This window comes from Panthera onca, chromosome B4, assembly GCF_046562875.1.
Source record: "Panthera onca isolate mPanOnc1 chromosome B4, mPanOnc1 haplotype 2, whole genome shotgun sequence".
NCBI classification, from domain to species: Eukaryota; Metazoa; Chordata; class Mammalia; order Carnivora; family Felidae; genus Panthera; species Panthera onca.
In genome coordinates, this window is record NC_138345.1 from 102,576,767 (window position 1) to 102,602,529 (window position 25,763).

The following is a 25,763-nucleotide window of genomic DNA, read 5'->3' on the forward strand; positions in this document are numbered from 1 at the left end:
TGAACACTACATGCCAGAACTATGACAAAGTTAATCTGGTTGGTATTTTAGTAAACAAACAAAACAAAATAAAAACCAAAACACCAGTTATGTAGCTAATTTAATCTCAAAGGAATAAAATACAAAAAAGGTCACATTTAGTTTTTTAAGATTTTTTTTTTCTCAAGAGGAAAAACAAAATTCAAAGCTAGTAACTATGCATGCTATAGCAGGAAAAACACTTGACTGATTCTCCTGTAATCTTGGGCCTCGCCTTAGTTCTCATTAAATAAAAGTGGAAAAGTCACTTAATATCTCTGGGTCTTAGTTTCTTATGTAAAGCAAGGGTATCACAAAAGAGGTAAGTTCCTTTCCACATCTGAAATTCCAAGCAAATTAGCAGCAGCATGAAGAAGTGAGCAACGCTCCTAACATTTAAGCACAGAAAATAAATTCATAAATCCTTTAAAATATTTAATTAATGAGTCCCTTTTATGTACTGAATTAAAACTAAGAGAACATATTCAAAGTACTTAAAAATGATTTGGTTTACACATATGCCCAATAAGCCTTTCTTCAAGAGAATCTTAAAATGAAAAGTCTCGAAAGTAACCAAAACAGTTTAACATCCATCAAATTTTTTAATAATAGGAGGAAACAGAAGAATGAAAAATCTGTTTCTGTCATGTTACATCTAGTCTTCCATAAGTGTGACTGGGTGTGTTTAGATCTTCACCACAAAACCATCTTGAATGAAAACAACCACTAAAAAAATGAAGATGGCTAAGAAGACAAGTGTCTGGCTCACTTCCTTGAAACAAAAACATCTATTCTGTCAGAGGGAGTCACCAAGCCTAAATGCTAGTAACTGCCAATTACATCAGTTCATGTAGTTCTGAGCTGATACAGGTTATTTCACTTATTAACCTACTGAAGAGATGGTCACCAACTTGACAAGGTTAAAAAGCAAAACAAACAACTTTCAGCACTGGGCAAGATACATCAGCAGTTCTATTAGGACCTTTACACACCTGCGTCTCTCCCTGACCTCTGATGTGGAGGAGACAGTGCCAGCAGTAGTTGTAGTCAGGGTTGTGGTTGAGGCTGCAGCATTTACAACAGTTGGAGCAACAGGGATGGTCACTGCCGTAGGAACACTGTCCTTTTCTTTTTCAGTACTATCCTCAGCCCACAAACGATTTGAGGTACTATCGCATCATAAGCAGCAACACAAAAAGAGAAAAGGAAAACAGCTAAACAATGAAAGCACTTTCTAGCAGCTGAAACATGTGACTACAGGGATGGATTTTTTTAAAACATGAGGCAAGACATCTTTGAACTATGAACCAGAAATCTCACCCAGAGCTGTCAAAGGGAGAAATTTACATTTTAAGCAGCCTGATTCAAGGAAAGTTAATAATTCAAGAACTTCGTTTTTCCCCAGACATGCATAATTGCCTCTTTTTGGAACCAATTTTTGCTTGTAAATAATTTTAAAAGGTAAATGAAAAAATCCAGAGCCCCACAATCTTCTAAACAAAAATGCATGCACATACATAAGCACACAGTAGGCCTGAACACAAAATGTTATCTGTGACTCACCTGCTTTGTGTGCCTGTTGAGGAAGAACCCGTTGTAATCTTTGTAGTAGTGCTTGTGCTGGAAAGCAGGCTTTTCTGAAGCCCAGCTGCAGAGGTAACTGTTGGTGTTGATGTGGTGCTTGGAACACTAGAACTAATCAAATCATCTTGTCTTCTACCAAAGGAGCAACTGAAGGAAAGAGTCATATCTATATAGGATGTGTCTGTATGTGCAGTCTACAGTTAATGTCTATACATTACACAGATACACAAGGCTAGGAAAAATCTAAAAAACTGTGTTCCTAAATACACCACCGGCCCCAGCACCAAGAGTTGCATCTACAACTTGCTAGAGTCTAGATGATTTCACTAATTTGGTAGTGTATCATTTTACTGCCTCCCACCTCCCTGGACAGGACTCAAACATGTTCTGATCTGATATTTTACGTTTCTGGAACTATTAACAGACCATATGGTCATGCCAGGCTGGGTCTGAGAAAAACACTTAGGTCTGGTTTTACTCAGGGAAAGTTAAGATCAACCTTTTTGAAGAAAAGTATTTTAGCAATGAGTCACATCCTTAGGAGTGACCCATGCCTATATTATAATTGCTCATCTTTTACTCTTCTTTTTGGTTGTTTTTAACCGAGAAAATATTTATGGTTTTTTCCCCCCTCCTCTCCAATATGACATTACCAACATTTCAATTCAAGAAATTACCATCTCTCTGAGTTCTAAGAAAAGTGGAAACTTCCAGGTCACTAAATAATGCCCAGATCAATTAAGACACTGATCTATTTCAACTTCTCTAGTCAATTATATAAGGAGTTCCTTCTAAATATGCTACAATCTAAAAGATGCTTCCTAATATATCAAATCTAATTATACATAATATATATAAAAGTAAAAACAAATTTTCATCTACCTCTAAATATATATTCTGGACTTTTAAATGACGTTTTATTTAAACAATGAAAGCACGTTAATATCATTTTCTTAATGATACTAAATTGAGGGCTCTAAACAAACTGCCTCATATTTTTATAAAAGAATGCATAAAAGTTACTTAAGAATTATATTACCTTTTCTGGTAAGCTGATCCTTCATTAACTGAGCTATTCTTTTTGAGATCATCTTCCCATTTTCTTCTTGTGTAGGAGCTACTCGTTCGTAAACTTGAGTCTCTGTGAAAAGAGTATCTTTCAAATTCTGGTATATAATTTTAAAACAGGATTAAGAAAGCTGTCTATTAAAAAACATCAGTAGAAGCAGAAACTAGTAAAATCCCTTAAGAAAATGCTTTGGAATATTTACTAAGAAATGAAAGTAATTCCAGTTCTAAGATTCTATCCCTAAGGTATATTCCTAACTACAGTGGGGAAAATTAAGATATTTACAGAAGTTTTACTTATGATCATAAAATACCAATTTAAATCTCCATATTTGGAGAGGGGAAATAGTTACTTAAACCTCAACAGACCTACTCTATGGAACATAATGCACTGATGAAAACCAACGCTTACTGAAGGTATGTATGAACACATAAGACTACGTATGAGATGTGAGGTAAAAACAAACAAACAAAAAAGTCAAGACACAAAACTGGATGTTATAACATGACTACAACTATATTTAAAAGTTCTCATACCCCATGTGCTGAAAATAGGAAGAAAGAAACTAAAATGTTGACAGTGATTAAGAGCTTTTTCTCCTTTCTTTCTCCTTTTCTGTAGGTTTCAACTATTTGGAGAGTCTGTACTAGATTAGTTTGTGACCTCATCTGGCACCACTGTCCCAACCACAATGTGTTTTGTTTTGATTTTGCCATTTCATCAATATCCAAATCTGCATCTCCTCAGGACCTTCTATTTGGTGTTCTTCCCACAATCCATATATCCCACAGAGTTACAACAATGCTCATGTTTTCATTGTCATGCTAGATAATAAAGATTTCATAGTAAAAACATAAAGCAAATCATAATGAATCCACCTGTTTTCTTTCTCTTCAATGTCAGATGTACTGGCTAGTCGTCTTGGTATTGTAGGTGCAACATATGCAAGCCTAGTTCCTTTACTATCTTTCTCCTACACAACAGGAAAAAAAATGAGTGAAAAATAAATCTGTGATTACAGGAACCACTAAAAGTACTAAGGAAAGAGTATTCAACAATGTACAATTATACAATTACAATTATACAACCATAACAGTTTACTTTATAGTACTTCCACAGCTCCTACCTATACTCTTTAAAATTAATGTCTATTAATATTTAAATACTTTCCTAAGTGCCAGAGGACAGCCTGTTCAAACCGATTTTCTTTTCTTTCTCCTTTAATCTAGAATTAGACAATATTTTAATATAAGGAAAAAAATTCCTCATTTTAATGACTTTTTCTAAATTTCTATAACAGATTATGTAAGGTAATGCAGTATAATATAATAAAATATTCTTATTTTTTTCCAGAGAAATAAGGTCTCAAATATGGTTAACTGGTAAGTCCTAATTATTTATGCTATGTAAGTTATTCATTACTTTGATATAACGTTAAAATATTCCGAACAAAAAAAACTTAAGTTATATTTATCCAAATCCAGTTGAGAGTGCAGGAGCAATGGTATGGTACATTCCCACTGTACTGGCATCAAGTACTTGGAAAATAATTAGGCAATCAATTTATACAAAATAAAAAACTTTAAAATTACTTGATGAGAAATTCTATTTCTTATTTCTGACACAAAGAAACAAACACTTTAAATAGAGGGACGAAACTATATGAAAAAAAAGTACAAGCGCTGAAAATATAGAAAAGAAATAATCCAGCAATATAAAATATATCTGAATAAACTGCATACATTCTATTTGATATAATTTAATACTATCCTTCAAATACAGTTATTAAAACTACTGATTAAAAGGAGGTTGCTTTTGATGTAGCAGATATAAAACTGCAGATGCTAGATAAATGCAACTTACGAGTATAATTACATTACAGAATAAATTCTAGAATAAATGCCCCCCAATATATTTTATTATAAACTGTCTAGTGGAATAAAGCATTTGTTTAATTAAGTATAGTTTCATAATTTATTTTTTGAGCAAATCTGATCTTCCCAGTACTTACAGAAGCATACTTCATTTTATTGCACTTAACAGATACTGTGGTTTTTACAATTTGCAATTTGTTGCAACCCTGCATCAAGCAAGTCTATCCAAGCCACTTTCCAACAGCATTTGCTCACTTTGTGTCTCTATGTCACATTTTGGTGATTCCCACAATATTTCAAGGCTTTTCATTATTATCATATTTGTTACAGTGATTATAACTTGCTGAAAGCTCAAATTATGGTCAGCATATAAATATTTTTAAATTAAGGTATGTACATTTTCTTTAGACACAATGCTATTGTATACTTAGGAGGCTACAGCATAAATATATATAAAATTAGAGTGTATGTGTGTGTGGAGATATATATATATACACACACACACACATATATATATATATATATATGTGTGTGTGTATATGTATGTGTGTGTGTGTGTGTGTGTGTGTGTGTGTGTGTGTGTGTGTGCGTATCCACACACATATACATACGGGAGAGAGAGGGAGGGCCTAAAAAGAGAGAGAATCTGAAGCAGGCTCCACACCCAGCACAGAGTCTGACGTGGGGATCAATCTCACAACCATGAGATCATGACCTAAGCCAAAATCAAGAGGTAGATGCTTAACTGACTGAGCCACCCAGGTGCCTTATATAAATATATTTCTTATATACAGTGGGAAACAAAAAATTCATTTGACTTGCTTTATTGCAGTGGTCTGGAGCCAAACCCACAATATCTCTGAGGTATGCCTATAATTCCATATTGACATTTAAGGTAGGTCTATTTGTATTATCATGTAAAATTCATTAAGTCAGGTGAATTAAGTTGATACACAAATTTAATAATGACACAAAGTAGAAAATCTATCAGATTTCATGTTCCTGGAAAACAAATGATTAGAGTGTTGATAGAAACCAGATGATGAAATAAGTCACCTTTTCTTTATTATCCAAAGAGGAGGAGAGTCTGGGACTCGAAGCTGAACGTATAACACCTGCAGTGTCTTTTTCTTTCTGAGCCTCTTTAGATGCTGTGATTTCTGCAAGTGCGCCATAACTGCCAGTCTTTCTAAGTCCTAACCTCCAAGATGCAGGAGACTCGTCTTTTCTCTCTTCTTCTTTGGGAGAAATTTTTGTAGCTGAGGTTGGAAACTGTTATTTTATTTTTAAGGAAAAGAAAAAGTAATTATCAACACTGATCAATCCTTAAGCTGGAAATAACAAATTTATAGATAATATGTCTGAAATTATAGTTAATAGTTTCAGGAGAAACACTTTTACTAAGTAGGTTAATGTCTTAGTAAAAAATGTAAAGATCTAAAACTGGAAAAAAAATAGAACTACCTTTCCAAAAGTTAGATTTAAGAAAACACACTCCACACTTTATAGCACACAGAAAAATTATAATGCAAATACAGAGGACAGAAATGAGCACACCATAAGGACTTTAAAACCATGCATCTCTGGAACCAATATTCATATTAAACTTGTTATATTGTAACCTCATAAATCCTTGCACATAGGAATGCCTCACCATGGATTTTTCACCCTTATTGGGCACAAGAACAATGCCAGTTTTGCGCAAGCCCTGCCTCCATGATGCAGGATCTACTGATTCCACCACAGGCATGATAGGAGCAATGAAATCATACTAAAGCCAATTAAAATAAGACAGGTAAAGAGATAAAGATTGAAAGCACAAAACAAAAAAGGAAGTTATAAACAAAACATACTTTTTTCTGTTTAAAAGAATTTTGTAACAAAACCCAATAACTGGGTAATGATCCAATCTTAAAAGTAACTGGGAACAAATCTAATTTTAGCATAAGAGAAAGAATCTGAAAGAATCTAATAAAGAAATTTCTAAAGCAATTAAAGGCACATGGAGCAAATACTATAGTACTTGAATGAACAGACTACTGCATTTGAATTTTATTTTTATTCATTTATATACTTGGGTTAAGAATTTTTTTTTAATCCAGCATAATCAACAAAAAGTAATAAGTGATGTTATCTTCCACTTAGAATATTTAATTCAGTATATTTTTAGTATCATAGCCTTAAACTTACTTTTTGATTTTACCACCAAATATTAATTTTAACATTTCAACTAAAAACTATTCTTTTGTACAAATATTTATTTCATTTTCAAGGCTTCCAAGGGCCCTAAAAATGAAACATTTGTTGTCTTTAACTAGTTCATTTCATGAACTTCACTGTTTAAATATTTAACCACAGTTAAGAACAGATGGGTGAATATAGCAACTAACTAGTTGCTATAAGCATAGGATATGGGTAATTAAAAAAAAAAAGAAAAAACACTTTTCCATATTTATTGCCAAAGTTTGATATAATTAGCATTTCAGAGTGCTTGCTTGTTTAAGCACCCAGAATGTCAGAGGGCTACTTCATAGACAAAACTATTATGATGGTAAGATATCTCTGGTACTTCTAGTAAGTAATTCCTATCAATAAGGTCATAAATAGCCTCATGATATACAGTGCACTGAGGCATTCCAGGGATGCCAGAATAAAATCACAAGGGCGCTGTGGTATACTTTCAAGTTTTGAGAGAAAGCACAGTGACATCTGTTGGACATGGCACAAATTGCCACTGTTAACTTACTTGCACTTAGCTATTTAATAAATGAAACAAATACTTCTTTTGGCCAAGTGGCACTGTGAAAAAAATTAACAAAACATTAAGGATTCCACTGACTGAGAAAGTCCAAGAACCTCTGTAACATTTTATACAACAATACAGACACTGAGATGACAAGTTTTTGATTTCTGCGTCTAAACTCATAGGGACCATCTAAGACTAGAGATTGGCCAACTTTTCTGTAAAGGACCAGACTGTGAATTTTAGGCTTTGCAGACCACAGAGTCACTGTTGTTAACTATTCATCCACAGTGTTGTACAAAAGTAACCACAGGTAATACATAAGAGAATAAATGTGGCTGTGTTTCTAATAAAACTTATTTAGATATACTGAAATTTAAGTTTGGGTTACAAAATATTCTTTTGATTTTTCCCCTCCAACCATTTAAAAATATTAAAACCTTGGGGTGCCTGGGTGGCTCAGTCGGTTAAGCATCCGACTTTGGCTCAGGTCATGATCTCACAGCTTGTGAGTTCAAGCCCCGCGTTAGGCTCTGTGCTGACAGCTCAGAGCCTAGAGCCTGGAGCCTGCTTCGGATTCTGTGTCTCCCTCGCTCTCTCTGCCCCTCCCCCACTTGCTCTGTCTGTCTCTGTCACTCTCTCTCAAAAAAAAGTAAAAACGGGGGCGCCTGGGTGGCTCAGTCGGTTAAGTGTCTGACTTCAGCTCAGGTCACGATCTCGCAGTCCGTGAGTTCGAGCCCCGCGTCGGGCTCTGGGCTGATGGCTCAGAGCCTGGAGCCTACTTCCCATTCTGTGTCTCCCTCTCTCTCTGTCCCTCCATTCATATTCTGTCTCTCTCTGTCTCAAAAATAAATAAACGTTAAAAAAAATTAAAAAAAAAATAAGTAAAAACATTTGGAAAAATTTTAAAAATATATATTAAAACCAGGGGTGCCTGGGTGGCTCAGTTAGTTAAGTAGCTGACTCTTGATTTTGGCTCAGGGCAAGATCTCACAGTTCCTGAGTTTGAGCCCCGCATCGAACTCTGCACTGACAGCGCGGATCCTGCTTGGGATTCTCTCTCTCCCTCCCCCTCTGCCCCTCCCCTGCTTGCACTCCGTCTCTCAAAATAAATTAAAAAAATATTAAAACCATTCTAACTTGTACAAAAACAAGTAATAGGCCAGTTTCACTCGACTACGGTTTGCTAATCCCTGCCTTGGAACCTCCCCAAAACTGGAAACAAAGTTACTCCTCCATGATAAAATAGATAACTTAACATTTACTGAATGTTACAAGAGAAGCTAACATTTAACAGATGTTTACTCCCGCCAGTCCCTAAACTAAGTGCTTCACAGGAGTTATCTCGTTTAATCCTTACAACCACCCACTGAAATACTATTAATACTGCTATTTTAGAGTTGAGAAAAATGAAGCAGTATTAGCAATTTAAAATGGACATTTCTTGCACTGTAATGACTGATCTACCCCCATTCTGCCTAGTGTGAATTTGGATTTATTGGTTTATGTGTTTAAAAGTACCTTTCAATTTTACTTGGTCTGTAAATGAGTATCTCTGAAATATTCAACTATACCTATTCCCTGAAACTCTTCTTTTGGCTTTTGTAACAGGACACTGTTTTGACTTTCTTACTCTTTTGCCTACCCTCCTTCTTGGCCTTGTTGCTTTTGTCAGCACAGTCCTGCAACACAAGCATTTCAAGAGCCTGTTCTCAGATCTCTCATCTTCTCTTTCTACTTTCTTCTGAGGGCTGGGAACAGGGTCTTTTCTACTTCCTCAAGCTCAATATGAACTGTGCTCAGCTTATTTTCAAATTTATTATTTCTAGTTGAGTCTGATTCCTAAATTCCCAGTCCTAAATTTCTAATTACCTGGAGAATGGACCATCTAGAACTACAACTGGAACCTGAAACTCAACATACTTAAAATCAAACACCTTTATTTCCAAACTGGCTCTCCCTCAGTTCCCTATTTCTGTTAGTAGCACCAATAAATTTCTTCAATTCCCTATGTTTGAAACTTCATAGCCATGTTAGACTTCTTCTCTGCCATCGTCCTTCATTTATAAATTAGCTGCCAAGTCTCTGAAACTCCTCTCCTGAAGAGAAACTCTTCTCCTTCTAAGAACTGCCACTTCTCTATATTTTTTTATCATCTTGGGCAACTTCAATGATTTTCTAATACATCTTCTTTCAATTAGTCTCTCACCTTCAAATACACCTGTACATTGCTACCAAAATTATATTCTATAAAGAATAATTCTTTCACGGCCTTGTTTAAACATCTTCTGATTCTCTACTATTCATCAAACTAAAAATGTTACCAGAGAAATGAAGACATTCCACAATTTGGCTTTACTATTCCTGTTTTACTTTGTATATGTACTCTAGATATCAAACTAAACAATTTATTTTCCTGCAGAAGATTCTACATTGTCCCTACTTTGTTCACATTGTTTCTTTTTTTCCTTTCAGCAAACTGTACAAACTCTCCTGCTAGTTGAAATACTACTTTACTCATTCAAGATCTCAAATGTTCTAATTTTATTACCTCAAATCAAATAGGATCTCTTTCATTTTTAAACCATCATTCTGTATTTGTACACTTCTACTGGCATACTGCAATATACCACACTACAAAGTAGTTTTTTATTAAATTATTATTATACTTAATTGGATTCAATTAACCAAAGCATTTAATTCCAAGAAAATTCTGAATTTTTACCATCTAGTAAAGTAAATACAGTTTACCCTATCAGAATTTATGTGCATACAGCAAAGTAGGCAATCTTTTTCCGAGATCCCAAACAATATTTATTTTTTTAAGTTTTTTATTTTATTTATTTTGAGAGAGAGAGCAAGCAGGGAGAAGGAGGGCAGGGGAGAGAGACAGAGAGAGAGAAAATCTCAAGCAGGCTCCATACTCAGCACGGAGCCCGATACAGGGCTCAAACTCATGAACCATGAGATCACGACCTGAGCCGAAATTAACAGTTGGATGCTTAACTGACCAAGACACACAAAGGAGCCCCAACCAAAAATATTTATTTTGACAAAAGAGGGGTATATAAACTTACTGTTACAATTTTAAAGATTAGAGATGCTTGAGTGGCTCAGTTGGTTGAGCATCTGACTTTGGCTCAGGTCAGGATCTCACAGTTCATAGGTTTGGGCCCACACTGGGCTCACTGCTGTCAGTGCTGAGCCTGCTTTGGATCCTGTTCCCTTCCTTCTATATCCCTCCCCCACTCGCACTCTCTCTCAAAAATAAAAATACTAAACAATTTTTTAAAGATTACTTATTTTTAAAAATAATCTCTACACCTATCGTGGGGTTTGAATTCATGAACCCAAGATTGAGTCACATGCTCTCCCAACTGAGCCAGCCAGGCACCCCTACTGTTAAAATTTTAAATCATAAAACCAAACTGATGGTATTATAGAAAACATCTCCACAAATCATAAGCCTGATCTTACTGCTACAGAAATATTCTTTAATTTTAGCTGAAGAGATAAGAACTTAAGGGAAAATCATTTAAAGCGAATATATCTATGTTTCTCTGTAACTGCCACCCTGAGTTGTTAGAAAATGTAAGTGATATTTAATACTGCTTTAGAGCTTCTGTTTTGTGATCTATTCCTTACCATGAGTGTATGAGTGTGTATTTATATATAGTTTATGCAATGGTGGAGAAAACAAAACTTAGCATACCTCTGTGCAAATATCGAAAGCAGAGTAGTGAGTGAGAATCTAAAAATAGAATTCTTAACTGCAAAATCTTTTAAGATGCATTTACAGATTAACAATTCATCTAAGGCAATTCATCTGTTAGGTCTCTAAGTTACAGGAAAATTCCTGAAACTAACTTAGAAACATTAAAATGCTAAATTAACATTACAAAGTATCACTGAACAAAATAAAAGGCTTTAAAAAGTCATACAAAATAAGATTGCTCCATCCATTAAAATAATACTTCACATTTTCTATATACCACAACTCTGTTGATTTGAATAAAATTTGGCTACAAAACCCTTAAGATTTTAAGACTGAAACAATATAATCTTCCAAGTAAGTTATGATGCTTGAAATTGAGAATAAAGTGGAGTTTCCAAATATGCAAATCATAGAAAACACTTGTTATTAGATCAATTTAATTACAGAATCAGAAGTAATTCTGAACAAGGATTTTTATAGCAAAGAGGTTAATCTAACAGATATTAAGAGCAATTAAGTTATTAAATTTGGGTCTATGCTTGAGAAAAATATAGTTGATTGAAAGAAGTCCACTGTAATTGTTTGACTATAGCAGGAAAGAGACTGCTTAGCTAAATACTCAAAAGAATGAGAGCCAGTTTTTCTTGGCCAGATATTTCAGAGGGATGGAGCTTCTTGTGAACTTCTGATAATCCTATAGTTTTAACAGATAATAAATCAAAAAAGCTAAAGTTTGGTAATCACTGAATAAGTATAGAAGGACTCTAGAATTAAATAAAGTTTAGTTAAAGCAGCCTATGTTGACTCCAGTTATACCATGATAATCATGTTGAAAATTCTGCAGAGAGATTGCCCCTGAAAAATTTCATTTTTAAGCATATATAATTATGATCTTATGAACATGAGTTCTACCTAACTTCAAGAAGCCCTCAGCTCTGGAATACAGAAGGTAAGATAAATCATTCATATAGTTTCCTGATATTCAAACTGTACCAATGAAATCCATGCATTTCTACTACTATGAACCCACAATACCAATTTCCTTAGGAAGAGTTTTAGAAGAGGATCATTACTAGTGGTATGGATTTTCTCTAGTTTACTATTCTAAAGGGTTCACATTTTGATCACTTGAAGCCAAATCCAAAATTAGCAATACTGACAACATAATAGAAACACTATGGGAATTTAAAAATCAAACCCACACAAACCAAATAATGTCAGATAAGCAACAAAATAAGAAGTCCAAAGGCACAGACATGACAGTTAAACACAATGTACAATCCCTCAGTGGACCCTTGATTTGAAGAAAAAACAAACAGAAAAACATTAGTAGGAGGACAAGTGAAAAAATCTTCACTATGGTTTGTATATAACGATCACAGATCAGAGTATTATATCAAAGTTAAATATCTTAAATAGGATCATTTTAGTATGGGAATGAAGGATAATGCTTTTGTATTTAGGAGATACATATTCAAGTATTTAGGGGTAAACTGTTATATTGATTGCACTCAATTCTTAAATGTTTCCACAAAAAAGTGTGTGTACGTGTGTGCATATGTGTGTGCGTGTGTATGTAAACAGAGAGGGAAATGAATACGCTCATTAAAGACAAGTAAGGGTTGGTGGGGAGAAGCCTTTAAAAAGAGAGAGCAGTGGTAAAAAAAACCAAAAACAAAAAAAACCCCCACAAAATAAAACAAAACCTGTAATCTTTAATTTGGGTCAAATGAAGTACAGGTTCTGGAGTAGCAAGGAAAAGCAAAATCTTTAAAAATATCAACAAACTAGTTGGAAAGCACTGTTTGGTGGAGAAAAGGAAGCAAAAGGATAGAGCCCACATGGAGAACAGAATAAAGGAGAAGAGGAAGAAATGAAACTAACATTGTGGGAGTACTTTGTCACTAGCCAGGCTCTCTCTCAACCAACACTTACAATGCTAACTTACTCTTTTGTTTTTGTTTTGTCTTTCTTTCTCCTGACAGATAAGGAGACAGTAACTTGCTTAAGGTCCTTACAATTAATAAAGGGGGAGAGGGGTTCAGGTGTGGATCTCTGCTTTGTCTGACATCAGAGATCATGCTCTTAATGGCATACCATACTTGCAAATCTAGTGCTTTGTAGAGTTAGAAAATCTAGATTCCATGTAAGAAACACAACAGATGAGGGGCACCTGGGTGGCTCAGTTGGTTGAGCATCTGACTTAGCTCAGGGCATGATCTCGAGGTTTGAGAGTTTGAGCCCCACATTGGGCTCTGTGCTGATAGCTCAGAGTCTGGAGCCTGCTTCAGATTCTATGTCTCTCTCTCTCTCTGTCCCTCCCCTGCTGTGCTCTCTCGAAAAGGAATAAACATAAAAAAAAAAAAAAAAAAGAAAAATAAAGAAACACAACAGATGAACAAGGGGAAGGGAAGGAAAAATAAGATAAAAACAGAGGGAGGCAAACCATAAGAAACTCTTAACTACAAAGAACAAACTGAGGGTTGTTGGAGGGGAGGTAGGTGCGGGGGGGGGGGGTGGGCTAAATCGATGATGGGCATTAAGGAGGGCACTTGCTGGTATGCACACGGGGTGTTATACGGAAGTGATGAATCACTGGGTTCTATTCCTGAAACCAATACTGTACTGAATGTTAACTAACTTGAATTTAAATAAAAACAAAACTAAACAAAAAGGAAAATCTAGATTCTAGCTCTGTCCTTGACTTGTGGTAGTACTTTTTGTGCTTAACTCACACACATGTGAAATTAACAAAATGTACCTTTACTTATCAACAGGGATAAAGGATACAAAACCCATGTTTCTCAAAAATTCAGTACAAATAAAAAATACAAAGCCATTAGTTTTTATATGCAAACTAATACTTTAAAAATTATATTAAAAAAAAAGAATGTAATATGGTTCAAAGAAAATCTTAGTCAAATTAAAAAGGAAAAATACATTCTTGTTCTAAACTTTACTTTTGGAATAAAGTATACAAATTTAAGAATTGTCTTAATGCTTTAGTACTTAAACAGAATAGATGTATTTTTAGCAGACAAAAATTTGGCTTACCTTTTTAATAGGTGACGTAGGTGTGGCCTGACCAGATGACACAGGTGTTGTAACAGCTACAGGAGCTGCTTGTGTACTAGATGTATTGGCATTAGTTACAGAAGCCATAGGTTTTGTCTTATCTATCACAAAAACACAAAAAAACATGGAGTCAAGAGTTGGTATGGACTACTTCAATGTCTAGATAAACAGTATTTTATATTCATTTTTGCTTAAGGTTTTGTTAATTCAAGTCTTTTACCATTTTTATCCCTTTTAACAAGTGAATTTTTTCAAGGAGTTCCTAGAAATGCTTCAATATGTATGCTGAAATACATAACAGAACATGATGACAAACAACAAAGCTTCTAAGAATAAAAAGCAAAAACGGAATCTGACTTTTGTACTTTTAACACTATAAAAATACAAAAAAAAATTTTAAGTTGAATGCATGAATACAGTGTAAGTATAAAGATTAAGTACATAAAATATTAAGTGTAAGTAAAAAGATTACAAGAGCTATGCAATTTTTCTAATACATCTACAATTTACTTTGCTTATTTAAAACTCATAGTTCCTCTTTATTCCAAGAAATTTAAAAACTGCTTTTTGTCAATAATCAGCTTATTTTCCTGTCAAATAGTATGCGTAAGTGTCATAAGGAGCATGCCTGCTCACCACTAAAAAGTCTACACTTAAATGAGAATATCAGCTGAATTAAGATTTAAATCTCTTTTCACAATGTACTGAGACAATTTCTAATTAACAATGAATTACTTAGAAAAAGATTTTTGAAAATTTAATGAAAATCAATCTGATGCTAGAAAAAATTCCGACTGTATTTGAAAAATTTACCTATAAATTTAAATCTATAAATTAACAGTAATTTATAAATGGGGCAGAAAGGTTTATTTTTCAAATGGTCAAAAATCATTTATCTAGTTTTAAAGTATTTCTTTAGTTTCAAAATGGGGGAGGACAGGCGGTATTCTACACTTTTGGGAAGAAGTATAGTACATACTTTAAAACCCTAAGAGATACTCATTTTCATTATACCTCTCTTCCTCCTTTAGGTCACTTTTCCAAAATTATTTTCTACCTTATCATTATTTTATGCTGTTACACTTTATAAGTAGACAATATTAAAATATTCTTATCTTTAGGGCAAGTATAAACTTTCACTAAATAGTTCTGATTTGCACTGATTCATTCAATTCTATTTGTGACTAGGAAAATATCCACAAGAGGTTAATAGGGTGAAAAGCATCATATCTCAAACTATACCAAAGGACAAGACTAAAGTGACACATTTAAAAATCACTAAAGTCTTAGCTTTTCGAATAAAGTGAATGAGCTAAACTCAGTCTCATAAACTTTATTCTCAATGCTAAACAATACCTCTTTATTCAACAGAAGCCAAGCCTATTCGGCATAGTTAAGTACAAATCATGCATAATCTATTAGACCATCATCCTGGAAAACAGTCCACCTAACCGGAGAGTAACTCAACAAATATTTATTAAATGTTTCCATATTTCAAGTGCTAGGTACTGGGTCCTTAAGTTACTGTCCTACGTACTGGGGATATATCAGTTGATGAAAAAACCAAGTATCTTAACTGCATAGAGCTTACAGTCTAGTAGGAAGAATAAATAATAAACAAGATAAAAATTCAATGATTTTTTTCTCTTTTTTTCTTTTGGTTTAAAAATTTGCTTTCTGATTAGTTAAATCTACACATGAAAGTTAAAATGGATATACATGTATGTAAACATTTAGGCTTTGTTTAAGAATAATGAAACAAACCTCAAGTGCCCACCATCCAACTTAACATTATTAATATTGTTAAAGTCCTTCTATAATTTGATTTCATTGAAGACTAAAAGTGTCAAGTTCTAGAGGAAAACAAACAAACCAACCTGAAAGCAAAAATATGCTTCCCTCCTCATTCCCTCAACTACCTCTAAAATTTATAAATCATTTGGAAGGAAATTAAACTTTTGGTTGAGTTCCTAATTTCAGCTGATTTATGAGGAAAAAAACACTCATAAAAAACAAACTCAGTAAATAATTTATGAAAGAAAATTCAGCACAATAGTTATTTTACATCAAATAGTTTCCCAAGGAAATAACCTTACAAAAAAGTAGAAAAAGAAATAGTTTAGAAATTGTCAAATCAAACTGTAGCTCTACAGGGAAATGACTGCTTTCTGAAGCTTGCCAAATAAAGTATGATAAAACCTTGTTGATGTTAAAAGAGTGAGACAGAGCAAACCATACAGCATTTACAAGGATTAATTCTTGAGATAGAGTCAAATTTTCCTGGCACAACCAACCACTAGCAACAGGAAGAACAAAATTATGATAGTACAATACTTCAGAGGGATATTTAAAGTTAGTTCAGTGAGAAACTGAGCAGAGAGTGATTGGTATGCTTAAACTCCAAATGTAGAATACAATGCAATTTGATGGCAATTAGTTCTATTTATAGTTACAAAATAGTACAGTTTAAAGAACTATCCGGATCATCTGGTCTAATTCTTATTTTACAAGAAAGAAAATATCAACCAAAAGAGGTCAGACTTGCTTGTTAATGGCAAGACTGGCCTAAATCTGAAGTCTTGTTTGTTTTAAATAGTTCCCCAATGTCCAACACGGAACAGTAAATTGTATAGAAGGGGCCAATTAAGAATGTATTAGGTAACAAAACCGCAGAAATTCCTGTGAGATGCTTGGATTCTTGAATTCTACTATGTAAGTAGTAATAGACCTCACACATTACTTAAAAGATCTGCGTGCTAGTTCTAGTTTTCTTGTGCATATGTACATATACTTAGTTTTGTAATGATGAATTTTACTACACTGGGGGCCAAAGCAGATCTCAAAGGGGGTAGATTAACCGTATAAAAATAATTTTAAAACTTGTGAAATATCTGAGTGAATTTAAATATCAATGATGTCATTTCATTTCCTAGTTTTCATAAAATAAGGGAAACAGAACAAATTTAACTGAAATGGTATTAAGCATTTATATTGATCATATTTAAACTAGTAGAGTTGAATTTTATAAAATTATTATGCAAAGCTAGCATTTATTATGGAGCACTCTTATAGAGTATCCATATAAAGTATTATTATCCTATTTTTATGGAGAAATCTAAGATCAAATAAGTTAACCACAAATACAATTACACTCATGAATCAGCCTGTGTTCTTAAACACTGTGCATGCCCATTCTCATATAATTTGCTTTTATAATTACAAACATTTTAATTAGCAGGTTATAAAAATGAATTATAATACTCAGTGATTACCTGTTGCTTTAGTTTCCAATTTTAACCAGACTGTCACCAAGGCAAAAGATATGCTGACTCACCTGACCAGCAATATGACAGCAATAAATTTAAAAATTATATACCTGGGGAATAGAATCTAGCCATTTATATAACTAAAAAACTCTTTGTGTATTACCAAAAAATAATTTTCCTGTAGGATTAGTAAGTTTCAAAAAAAAAAAAAAAAAAAAAAAAGGAATTTAAAACAAACAAATGGAGTACCTGTATGGCTCAGTTGGTTAAGTGTCTGACTTCAGCTCAGGTCATGATTTCTCGGTTTGTGACTTTGAGCCCCACGTCAGGATCTGTGCTGACAACTTGGAACCTGCTTCAGATTCTGTTATTTCCCTTTCTCTCTGCCCCTCCCCTGATTGCATTTTGTGTGTGTGTGTCTCTCTCTCTCTCTCTCTCAAAAATAAACAAACATTAAAAATAACTAAATAGGGGCTCCTTGGTGGCTCAGTCGGTTAAGCGTCCGACTTCAGCTCAGGTCACAATCTCACGGTCTGTGAGTTCGAGCCCTGCGTCGGGCTCTGGGGCTGATGGCTCAGAGCCTGGAGCCCGCTTCCCACTCTGTGTCTCCCTCTCTCTCTGCCCCTCCCCCGCTCATGCTCTGTCTCTCTCGGTCTCAAAAACAAATAAAAACGTTAAAAAAAATTTTTTTTTTTAAAAATAACTAAATAAATAAGACAAACACACTACCTGGCGACAAAGCTGGCCTTTATCTGCTTAGCAACATTTTGGTTTTTTGTTTTTTAATTTTTTTAGTGTTTATTTTTTTCAGAGAGAGAGAGAGAGAGACAGAGACAGAGACAGAGACGGAGAGACAGAAAGACAGAGCACAAGCAGAGGAGGTGCAGAGAGAGAGGGAGGCACAGAATCTGAAGCAGGCTCCAGGCTTTGAGCTGTCAGCACAGAGCTGGATGCAGGGCTCGAACCCACAGACTGGGAGATCATGACCTGAGCCAAAGTCAGCGGCTTAACCGACTGAGCCACCCAGGTGCCCTGCAACATTTTGCTTTTAATGAGAAAAAGGTAATCAGTATCTTCTTTGACATGTGTTTATTTAGTAAACTTTAGCTTCCCACATTTTCTCAGAGGAAATATTTTGCTCAGTGAGTAAAAATAAAATGATCTAAAACTGTTGTTTTGTCTAGAGGAAATATAGGGAACCCAAGAAATTTTAGGGCTTTAATTTGTATTTACCGATGATGACCATTAGGTCCTGATAATGATAATTCTTCCTGTTTTGTTTTTTTTTTAAACGTTTATTTATTATTGAGAGACAGAGACAGAGGATGAGCATGGGAGGGGCAGAGAGGGGGGAGACACAGACTCTGAAGCAGGTTCCAGGCTCTGAGCTGCAAGCACAGAGCCTGACGCGGGGCTCGAACTCACCAACTTCAAGATGATGACCTGAGCCGAAGTTGGACGCTTAACCAACTAAGCCACCCAGGCGCCTGATAATTTTTTCTTTGATCAAAACATCTTAATGGAAATGGAATATTTTGTGTGTGATAAATTTACAGGTTAAAACGGCAGGTTATACAACTCAAATACGGCAATACTGGAATTTCATGGTGCTCAGAAGATTTGAGTGATTAGCTGATGCAGAGTAAGTTATTATTTATTATGCAGAGTAAGTTATTTATTATTGTAAAAGCATCTGGTAATTACTTCTGAATGTGTCAGTGTGTAAAATAGACTGGAAGATAAAATGAAAATACTCAAGATAGTGACTGACTTTGGAAAGAAAGGAAAGGGAAGTAGATTAGGGCTCCTGGTTAAAGACAACTGTAACTTTTTAAATTTTATTAAAAGAAAAATTTGAAGCAAATATAACAGTCAACAGCTGTTCATTCTTGGTAGTTGGAATATGAAGGTATACTTTCCTTTATCTTTAAAATTTCTCTAAACAAAGCAAATTTCCCCACATCCCATAGGAAACTACCTTGATTCAGCCTCAACTTTCTAAAACTTTACTCTTGTTTAGGGAATATTTGGGAAGATATCAGGACCAGCTTTCTGGACTTTTGGGCCTCAGAAAAGTATCAGGAGCATTAGTTAATTGTTGGGAACCCATTTACACCCTACCTGCACCATCCTAAGGAAATCTTCACCTTCTTCAATCTAAAAATACAGGTCAGCAAAAAAACCAAACCAAAACAAAACAAAACAAAACATAGAGGCGAGTAAGAGCCTCCAGGTCATTAGACAATAAATTCACAACCATACTCAAGTTTTTAACACTCCCTGAAAGGTAATTTACTGGCTTCTCAGGTATCTGAACAAGTAGCAAGTCAATCAGAAAAGCTACAAAATTAAAGCCTGATCTTACCTTACTTTACAGTACATCAAAATTCATAGAAAATCCAGTTATGCTTCAAATTTTACCTGTTTCAGCTTCTGATTCTGAGTCGTCTTCCTCATCTTCTTCACTAGAGCAGCTAGACTCATCTTTCTTTCCTTCTTCTTCATCATCAACTTTTTCTTGTTCCAAAGATTCAATACGGGATGCATTTTTCTCTGGCTCAATAATCAATGTCTCTTTGCTGTGCAAAGAAAATAGCTTTCAAATGAGTATAAACACAAAAGGCCAAATACGTTAATTTTTCTCAGATCCACAAAGTCTGATAATCACGTTCATGGCCATGATGCCAATTCATTCATGACATTAACAAAAGTGACTTTAATATTTTACTTACTTTTTAAAGGTCTTCTGTGACTGATTATTGTCCATATTGGCTGTTGATTCAATTAATGGAGATTTCTTCTCCCGTTTTTCACTATGGAGCTTTATAAAAGTTATGCAAAGGAAAATAAGAATAGTATTAAAATAGTATTAATGAGTAAAATACAGAATTTAAAATAAAGTAGTTTTCCAAACATGAAACAAACCCAAAACAAATAAAAGATTTAAGTTTTAACTGAAAAAAAAGGAGGGGAGGGAAGGCAGCTCGGATAAAGAATAAAAAGGACTAGATAGTTAAAAAGCTAAGTGAAGAACAAAGTTGAATTTTCTAGATCTCTCCAACTGTTAGATCACTGAAAAAGTCAGGCTCCATCAGCCACTTAATATGCCTGATGATATTTTACTTAAAAATGTTTCCTACTTACATAACTTCTTCAATATCTAGGGCCTGCTATTTTAGAAATCTGAGATTTTCTTCTAAGCAAACTTTGTTATGAAATTACAAAAACATGTTATTCTTGAGTAGATACATTACAGAAGTATTCATTTTGTGAAAGGGAGATAAGAGAAATGGGAATAAGCAATACAAAAGACTGAACACTACCACTATTCCTTTACTCTTTTTCACTGTCATTTAGTTTGATTGACAGGACTAACTTAAACCAAAAGCATAAAACATCACAAAAATACTTTAACTGTCTGAAAGTTAAGGCTTTAGAAGAATTCTAATTAGAAGAATTCACTAATAGAGATAATATTTAGATCTTCATCAAACATACCAGATTTTGTTTCTTTTGCAACTCTTCCAAATATCCTAAAATATCTTCATCTGCTACATCAAATGCTGTCTGGCCCTAGGTAGGAAACAAAGAGGATTGGTAATGGTAAAAAGTCAACAAACTATAAAACACCTCCGGTTGACTCTGTATAATTATACACAAAAGTTAGAAAACATTTGTTACATATGTAGTTTGTTACGTATGTAGTAATACAACAGCATACGACTTAACAGAGATGTATGAGAAACCCATTGTGAGAGAAAAGCAGCTGATACACCACCCCTTACTTTTGGTAACAGCTTTATTGAGATATGACTCACCATACAGTCATTGAAAGTGTAAAATTCAACTGTTTTTAGCATTCACAGAATGTTACAACCTTCACCATAATCAATTTTAGAATATTTTCATCATCCTGAAATGACCTCCTTACTTTTCTCATCCCTCCTCCCAGCCTTCCAGCCCACGGCAATCACTAATTCTGTTACTACAGATTTGCCTGTACCGAACATTTCATATTAATGGACTCACACAAAAAATCATTTGTGACTGACTTCTTTCACATTGTATGTTTTCAAGTTTCATCCATGTGCTGTGTGTAGTACTTACTACTTCAGTCCTTTTTATTGCTGAATAATATTCTATTGCATGGCATACCACATTTGCTAATCTATTCATCAGCTGACAGACATTTGCTTTTGCTTTCTGCTGTTTAGCAAATAATACTTCTATGAATATATGTGTACAAATTTTTGAGTGAACATATGTTTTCATTTTCTTGGGGATAGAGCTATAAGTGAAATTACTGGGGCATGTGGTAATTCCACATTTAACCCTTCGAGGCTTTTTTTCTTTTAGATACCTCCATAAAAATTAAAGTCTTGCTACAGTAACAAAATATATATATATATATTTCTAAACTGCTTAAAGTCCAGCCAACCACAGGTATGACTTGGTTTCAAAATTAGTTCAGATGAACATATGTCAATCTATTTTTATTCACTGTGGAAAAGAAAATTTCAAAGAGCTGTTGACCAAACATAGTAAGGTTTTCTCCAGTTGACTACATTTGTCCTTATAATAATAACTGAATGGGATAAGTTTCTAGAATGTCAAAAAAAGTTCATTATTTAGAATACATTCTACTTTATATGTTGGCCAATATATGATCCTTTCTCAGAAGAAAATTCAACTTTTTTTTTCAACTAGAAAATATATCATTCTGAAAGGCAACTGAAATTTCTTTCATATCAGGGGTCTCACAGCTACAACAAAACCAGATTGGTAGATAATAAGTTCTAAGATTACATAAACTCTTCCATTAAAAAACAAACGTACAACCTTCAATTCTGTAACAACATTATGATGTTGCCATCTACTTGGATAGGAATTACATTTTCTGGCACTATAAAATGAAGTATTAAGCTACCTAATATCTGAGCTGGTTTTCATTATCTGTTTATAAAATAAAAAATACGGTCTATGAAGTATGTCATAAAAGTACATGAAATGCTACTTTATCAAGATACAGCAATATATGTATTTAAAATTTACAGGGTTCAAAAACACTTGTATATCTGCCTTTTCTTGTTGCAAAGTCTTCCCAGCAGGAATTTAAGAGGCAACCTAGCCTTTCCCCACTCAGTCCAGGAGACAGATTTAGCTTTTTTTTTTTTTTTTTTTTTTTTTTTTTAAAGAATATTTTCTTTTTTTTTTTAATTTTTTTTTCAACGTTTTTTATTTATTTTTGGGACAGAGAGAGACAGAGCATGAACGGGGGAGGGGCAGAGAGAGAGGGAGACACAGAATCGGAAACAGGCTCCAGGCTCCGAGCCATCAGCCCAGAGCCTGACGCGGGGCTCAAACTCACGGACCGCGAGATCGTGACCTGGCTGAAGTCGGACGCTTAACCGACTGCGCCACCCAGGCGCCCCCAGATTTAGCTTTAATAAATCTTCCCCCACTCCCCCACTTTCAACCTTGAGTATTAAATGTAAGAATTAAAGTCCTGAAGAATAAGTGGCTCTGAAACAAAGTGGCTCAAATTTTGAAGGTGCCCTTTAGATATGAAATACAGACACGTTAATCCATTTTGCTATATCACAGTTTCTTTGTTCTACATAGTTCTACAATGTTACACATGCTATGCTTGTTAAGCAAATTGTTTTCAAGATCATGTTGGGTGAAAATAACACAGTGGCTTCTTTTTAAGTATTGTTTTAAGTATTTATCAATCCTTCTCATGAATGAAATACTGCACCTTAAAAATTTTTTTGAATTGCAATTAAATTTTAGCAGCAGTTAAATGCAATGGGGTTATTTTAGTAACTGAGGAATTTTCCTTTACAAGAATAAGAAATTGGATCACCTTACTAACCTTTCTTTTCACTTTCTCCCTTGATAAATGAGTCTACTTTGCAAACAGCAGCTGATAGAGAATAAAAACTGGAGTAAAATGCAGGCTATAAACAGAGAAAAGTTTCTAATTTCAGAAAAGCACATCCCTCAACTTAACCATGCTCATTAAATAATATATAGGACAGTTATGAAGCTATCCAATTGTAAAGTTATAAACATGACCTGGATCTATGCTTCATTAATGGGGTGCTAACTAACAGTAGCACACATAAGCAGAATCACTCAAAGTAACCAAGAAGCAACTGAAGACAGCACAATGATGACGTATGAAAAAGTAAGACTCAATCAAGAAAACAATCTTAAAAAAAAACTACTACTTAATAAATCAGTTTGTAATACATCTGTAAATTACCAGAGTCACACTAGAGCCACTGTCTAAGTCTAATTTTCAGGACTCTTCATTCTTTCCTCACTTATTCTAACTGAATTACTTCTGCAAGTGTGATCTCTCTTCATTTTCACAACAATCAGTGAAGTAGTCAGGACGAGCTTTATGGCTCCGACTGTACAGATGAGGAAACCTAGACTGTGAGTATATGGTATGTGCTCAAGCTCACGCAGGTAATGAAGGGAAAGTGGGAACAGAATCTCAGTCTCTACTGCTCCATTGTCTTTACAGAAAATAAGAATAAGCTCAGATAAACTCAGGGGAAAAATATCCTTGTGCCCATTAACAGCAGAAGCAGTTTTGTTATTCATTTAAATCTTTATAATGACAGCTATCAAAACAAAACAAAAAAAAAACTGTCTACAAATCATTGTAAGATTGCATAAAGAGAAAATTCCAATTAGAAAAACATCTTAGTTAATATTTCAAAAGGGACAATGGGTACATTCTAGTAAAATAATTATTTTAAAACTTTAAGGAAGCAAAAGAAAAATCTTTATATTTAAAGTCTGTATATTTAAAATCTTTATATTTAAAGTCACATAATTTATGAGTTAAAATGAGAGGAAATGTCTTTACAAATAAGTTAAAGAAACCAGACCAAACTCTCTATTTAAGAACATGTCTCCCACTTTTATGTAGAAAGACTTTCAAATTTTCTATATGGTTTGTTGCATTTTTTTAAAGTTTTTTAATGTTTCTTTTTTTGAGAGAGAGAAAAAGAGAAAGAGAGAGAGAGAGAGAAGTGTGTGTGAGTAGGGGAGGAGCAGAGAAAGAGAGGGAGACACAGAATCTGGAGTGGGCTCCAAGCTCTGAGCTGTCAGCACAGAGCCCGATGCTGGACTCAAACCACGAGATCATGACCTGAGCCAAATTGAGCCACCCAGGTGCCTTGATTTGTTGCATTTTCTACATTACACATTTACCAAAATTTTATTTCCTATTAGTAAAGAATTCATCTAAACTCTAAAGTTTAGTTGTAAAAATATATTTACATTTCTCTGATATCATTTTAAGAAATCTACTAAAAATCTTCAATCTATAAGTACTGAAAAAGGTATCAAATGACAAGATAAATTCATTTAAGCAGGATTACACAATAAAGACTAATTTTGATTAAACATGAAATATGACATAGTTTTAAAAATGTAGCCAGTGATAACAGAGAGAGCCTAACTCACACAGGCAAAATTATAAAATTAAAATTAAAAAAATTAAGTCTTGTAAAAATACCTTCCATTACTGTAGAATATAATCTCCCTTCCCACCCCACAAAAAGCTTACATTTGGGTATACTTATGGCATACAGGTCTTTAAAATGCTGTATATATTAGGTAGCTCCTCACTATCAAAAGAAGTCTTTAAAAGCTTGATATTTTAAAAGAAAAATCCAATTTTGATAAAAATTTTAAAATCCTGTTTTTACAACTCTTGAGTTAGTATCTGGAAAAATAAAGCATGAGAAATAAAAAAACTAAGTAAAAACTGCAGAGAAACACAGCAGGTAAATTATTCTTAATTACACTTAATTATTAGGGCTTTAGGAAAATACTCAACTTCTCTGATCATGTTCTCAAATCTGCATAACTCAGATAACTTTATAGGGTTGTTTAAAAGGATAGCATTAGATAATAATATATGTGAAAACAAGTTTAAAATTATAAAACTCTAAGAAATTATGAGGCATTAATTCTTTTAAGATCATATAAAGATACACTGAAAAGATGAAATAAGGGGATAATACATTAAAATCCAGGATGAAAGTGCTATCATACTGGGGCGCCTGGATTGCTCAGTTGGTTAAGCGTCTGCCTTTGGCTCAGGTCAGGATCTCATGGTTTGTGAGTTAAGCGCCATGTCGGGCTCTCTGCTGCCTGCATGGAGCCTGCTTCCGATCCTCTGTACCCCCCCTCTGTGACCCTCCCCCACCTGTGCTCTTTCTTCCTCTCATAAATAAATTAAAAAAAAAAAAAAAACTTAAAGAAAAAAAAGAAATTGTTACTATAGTAACACAGAAACAAAAAGAGATAAAGCAAAATGATTTATATGCAGTCTTTCTCCTAGAGCATAATTATGATAAACTGAGGGCACAGGAATTAGACACTTATAGAACAG

At 34.1% G+C, this 25,763-nt stretch overlaps 1 protein-coding gene across 8 annotated transcripts in view; it reads right to left on the bottom strand.

Moving 5' to 3' along the window:
* PPP1R12A (protein phosphatase 1 regulatory subunit 12A) overlaps positions 1-25,763 on the bottom strand; it is a 159,980-nt gene that overhangs the window by 40,835 nt on the left and 93,382 nt on the right. For 5 of the 8 annotated variants that reach the window (XR_009617122.3, XM_060656876.3, XM_060656878.3 and 2 more), the window contains exons 6-14: positions 20,843-20,917; positions 20,077-20,165; positions 19,766-19,923; positions 14,058-14,179; positions 5,602-5,817; positions 3,550-3,644; positions 2,642-2,743; positions 1,582-1,749; positions 1,011-1,187 (exon numbers count right to left, since the gene is read on the bottom strand). Coding sequence is in view for 7 of the 8 variants with exons in the window: in XM_060656876.3 (XP_060512859.1) it covers positions 1,011-1,187; positions 1,582-1,749; positions 2,642-2,743; positions 3,550-3,644; positions 5,602-5,817; positions 14,058-14,179; positions 19,766-19,923; positions 20,077-20,165; positions 20,843-20,917 (1,202 nt within the window). In the remaining variant the exon portion in view is untranslated. The remainder of the gene's footprint in view (positions 1-1,010; positions 1,188-1,581; positions 1,750-2,641; positions 2,744-3,549; positions 3,645-5,601; positions 5,818-14,057; positions 14,180-19,765; positions 19,924-20,076; positions 20,166-20,842; positions 20,918-25,763) is intronic. The other 3 variants (XM_060656880.3, XM_060656882.3, XM_060656881.3) reach the window with 2 other exon arrangements.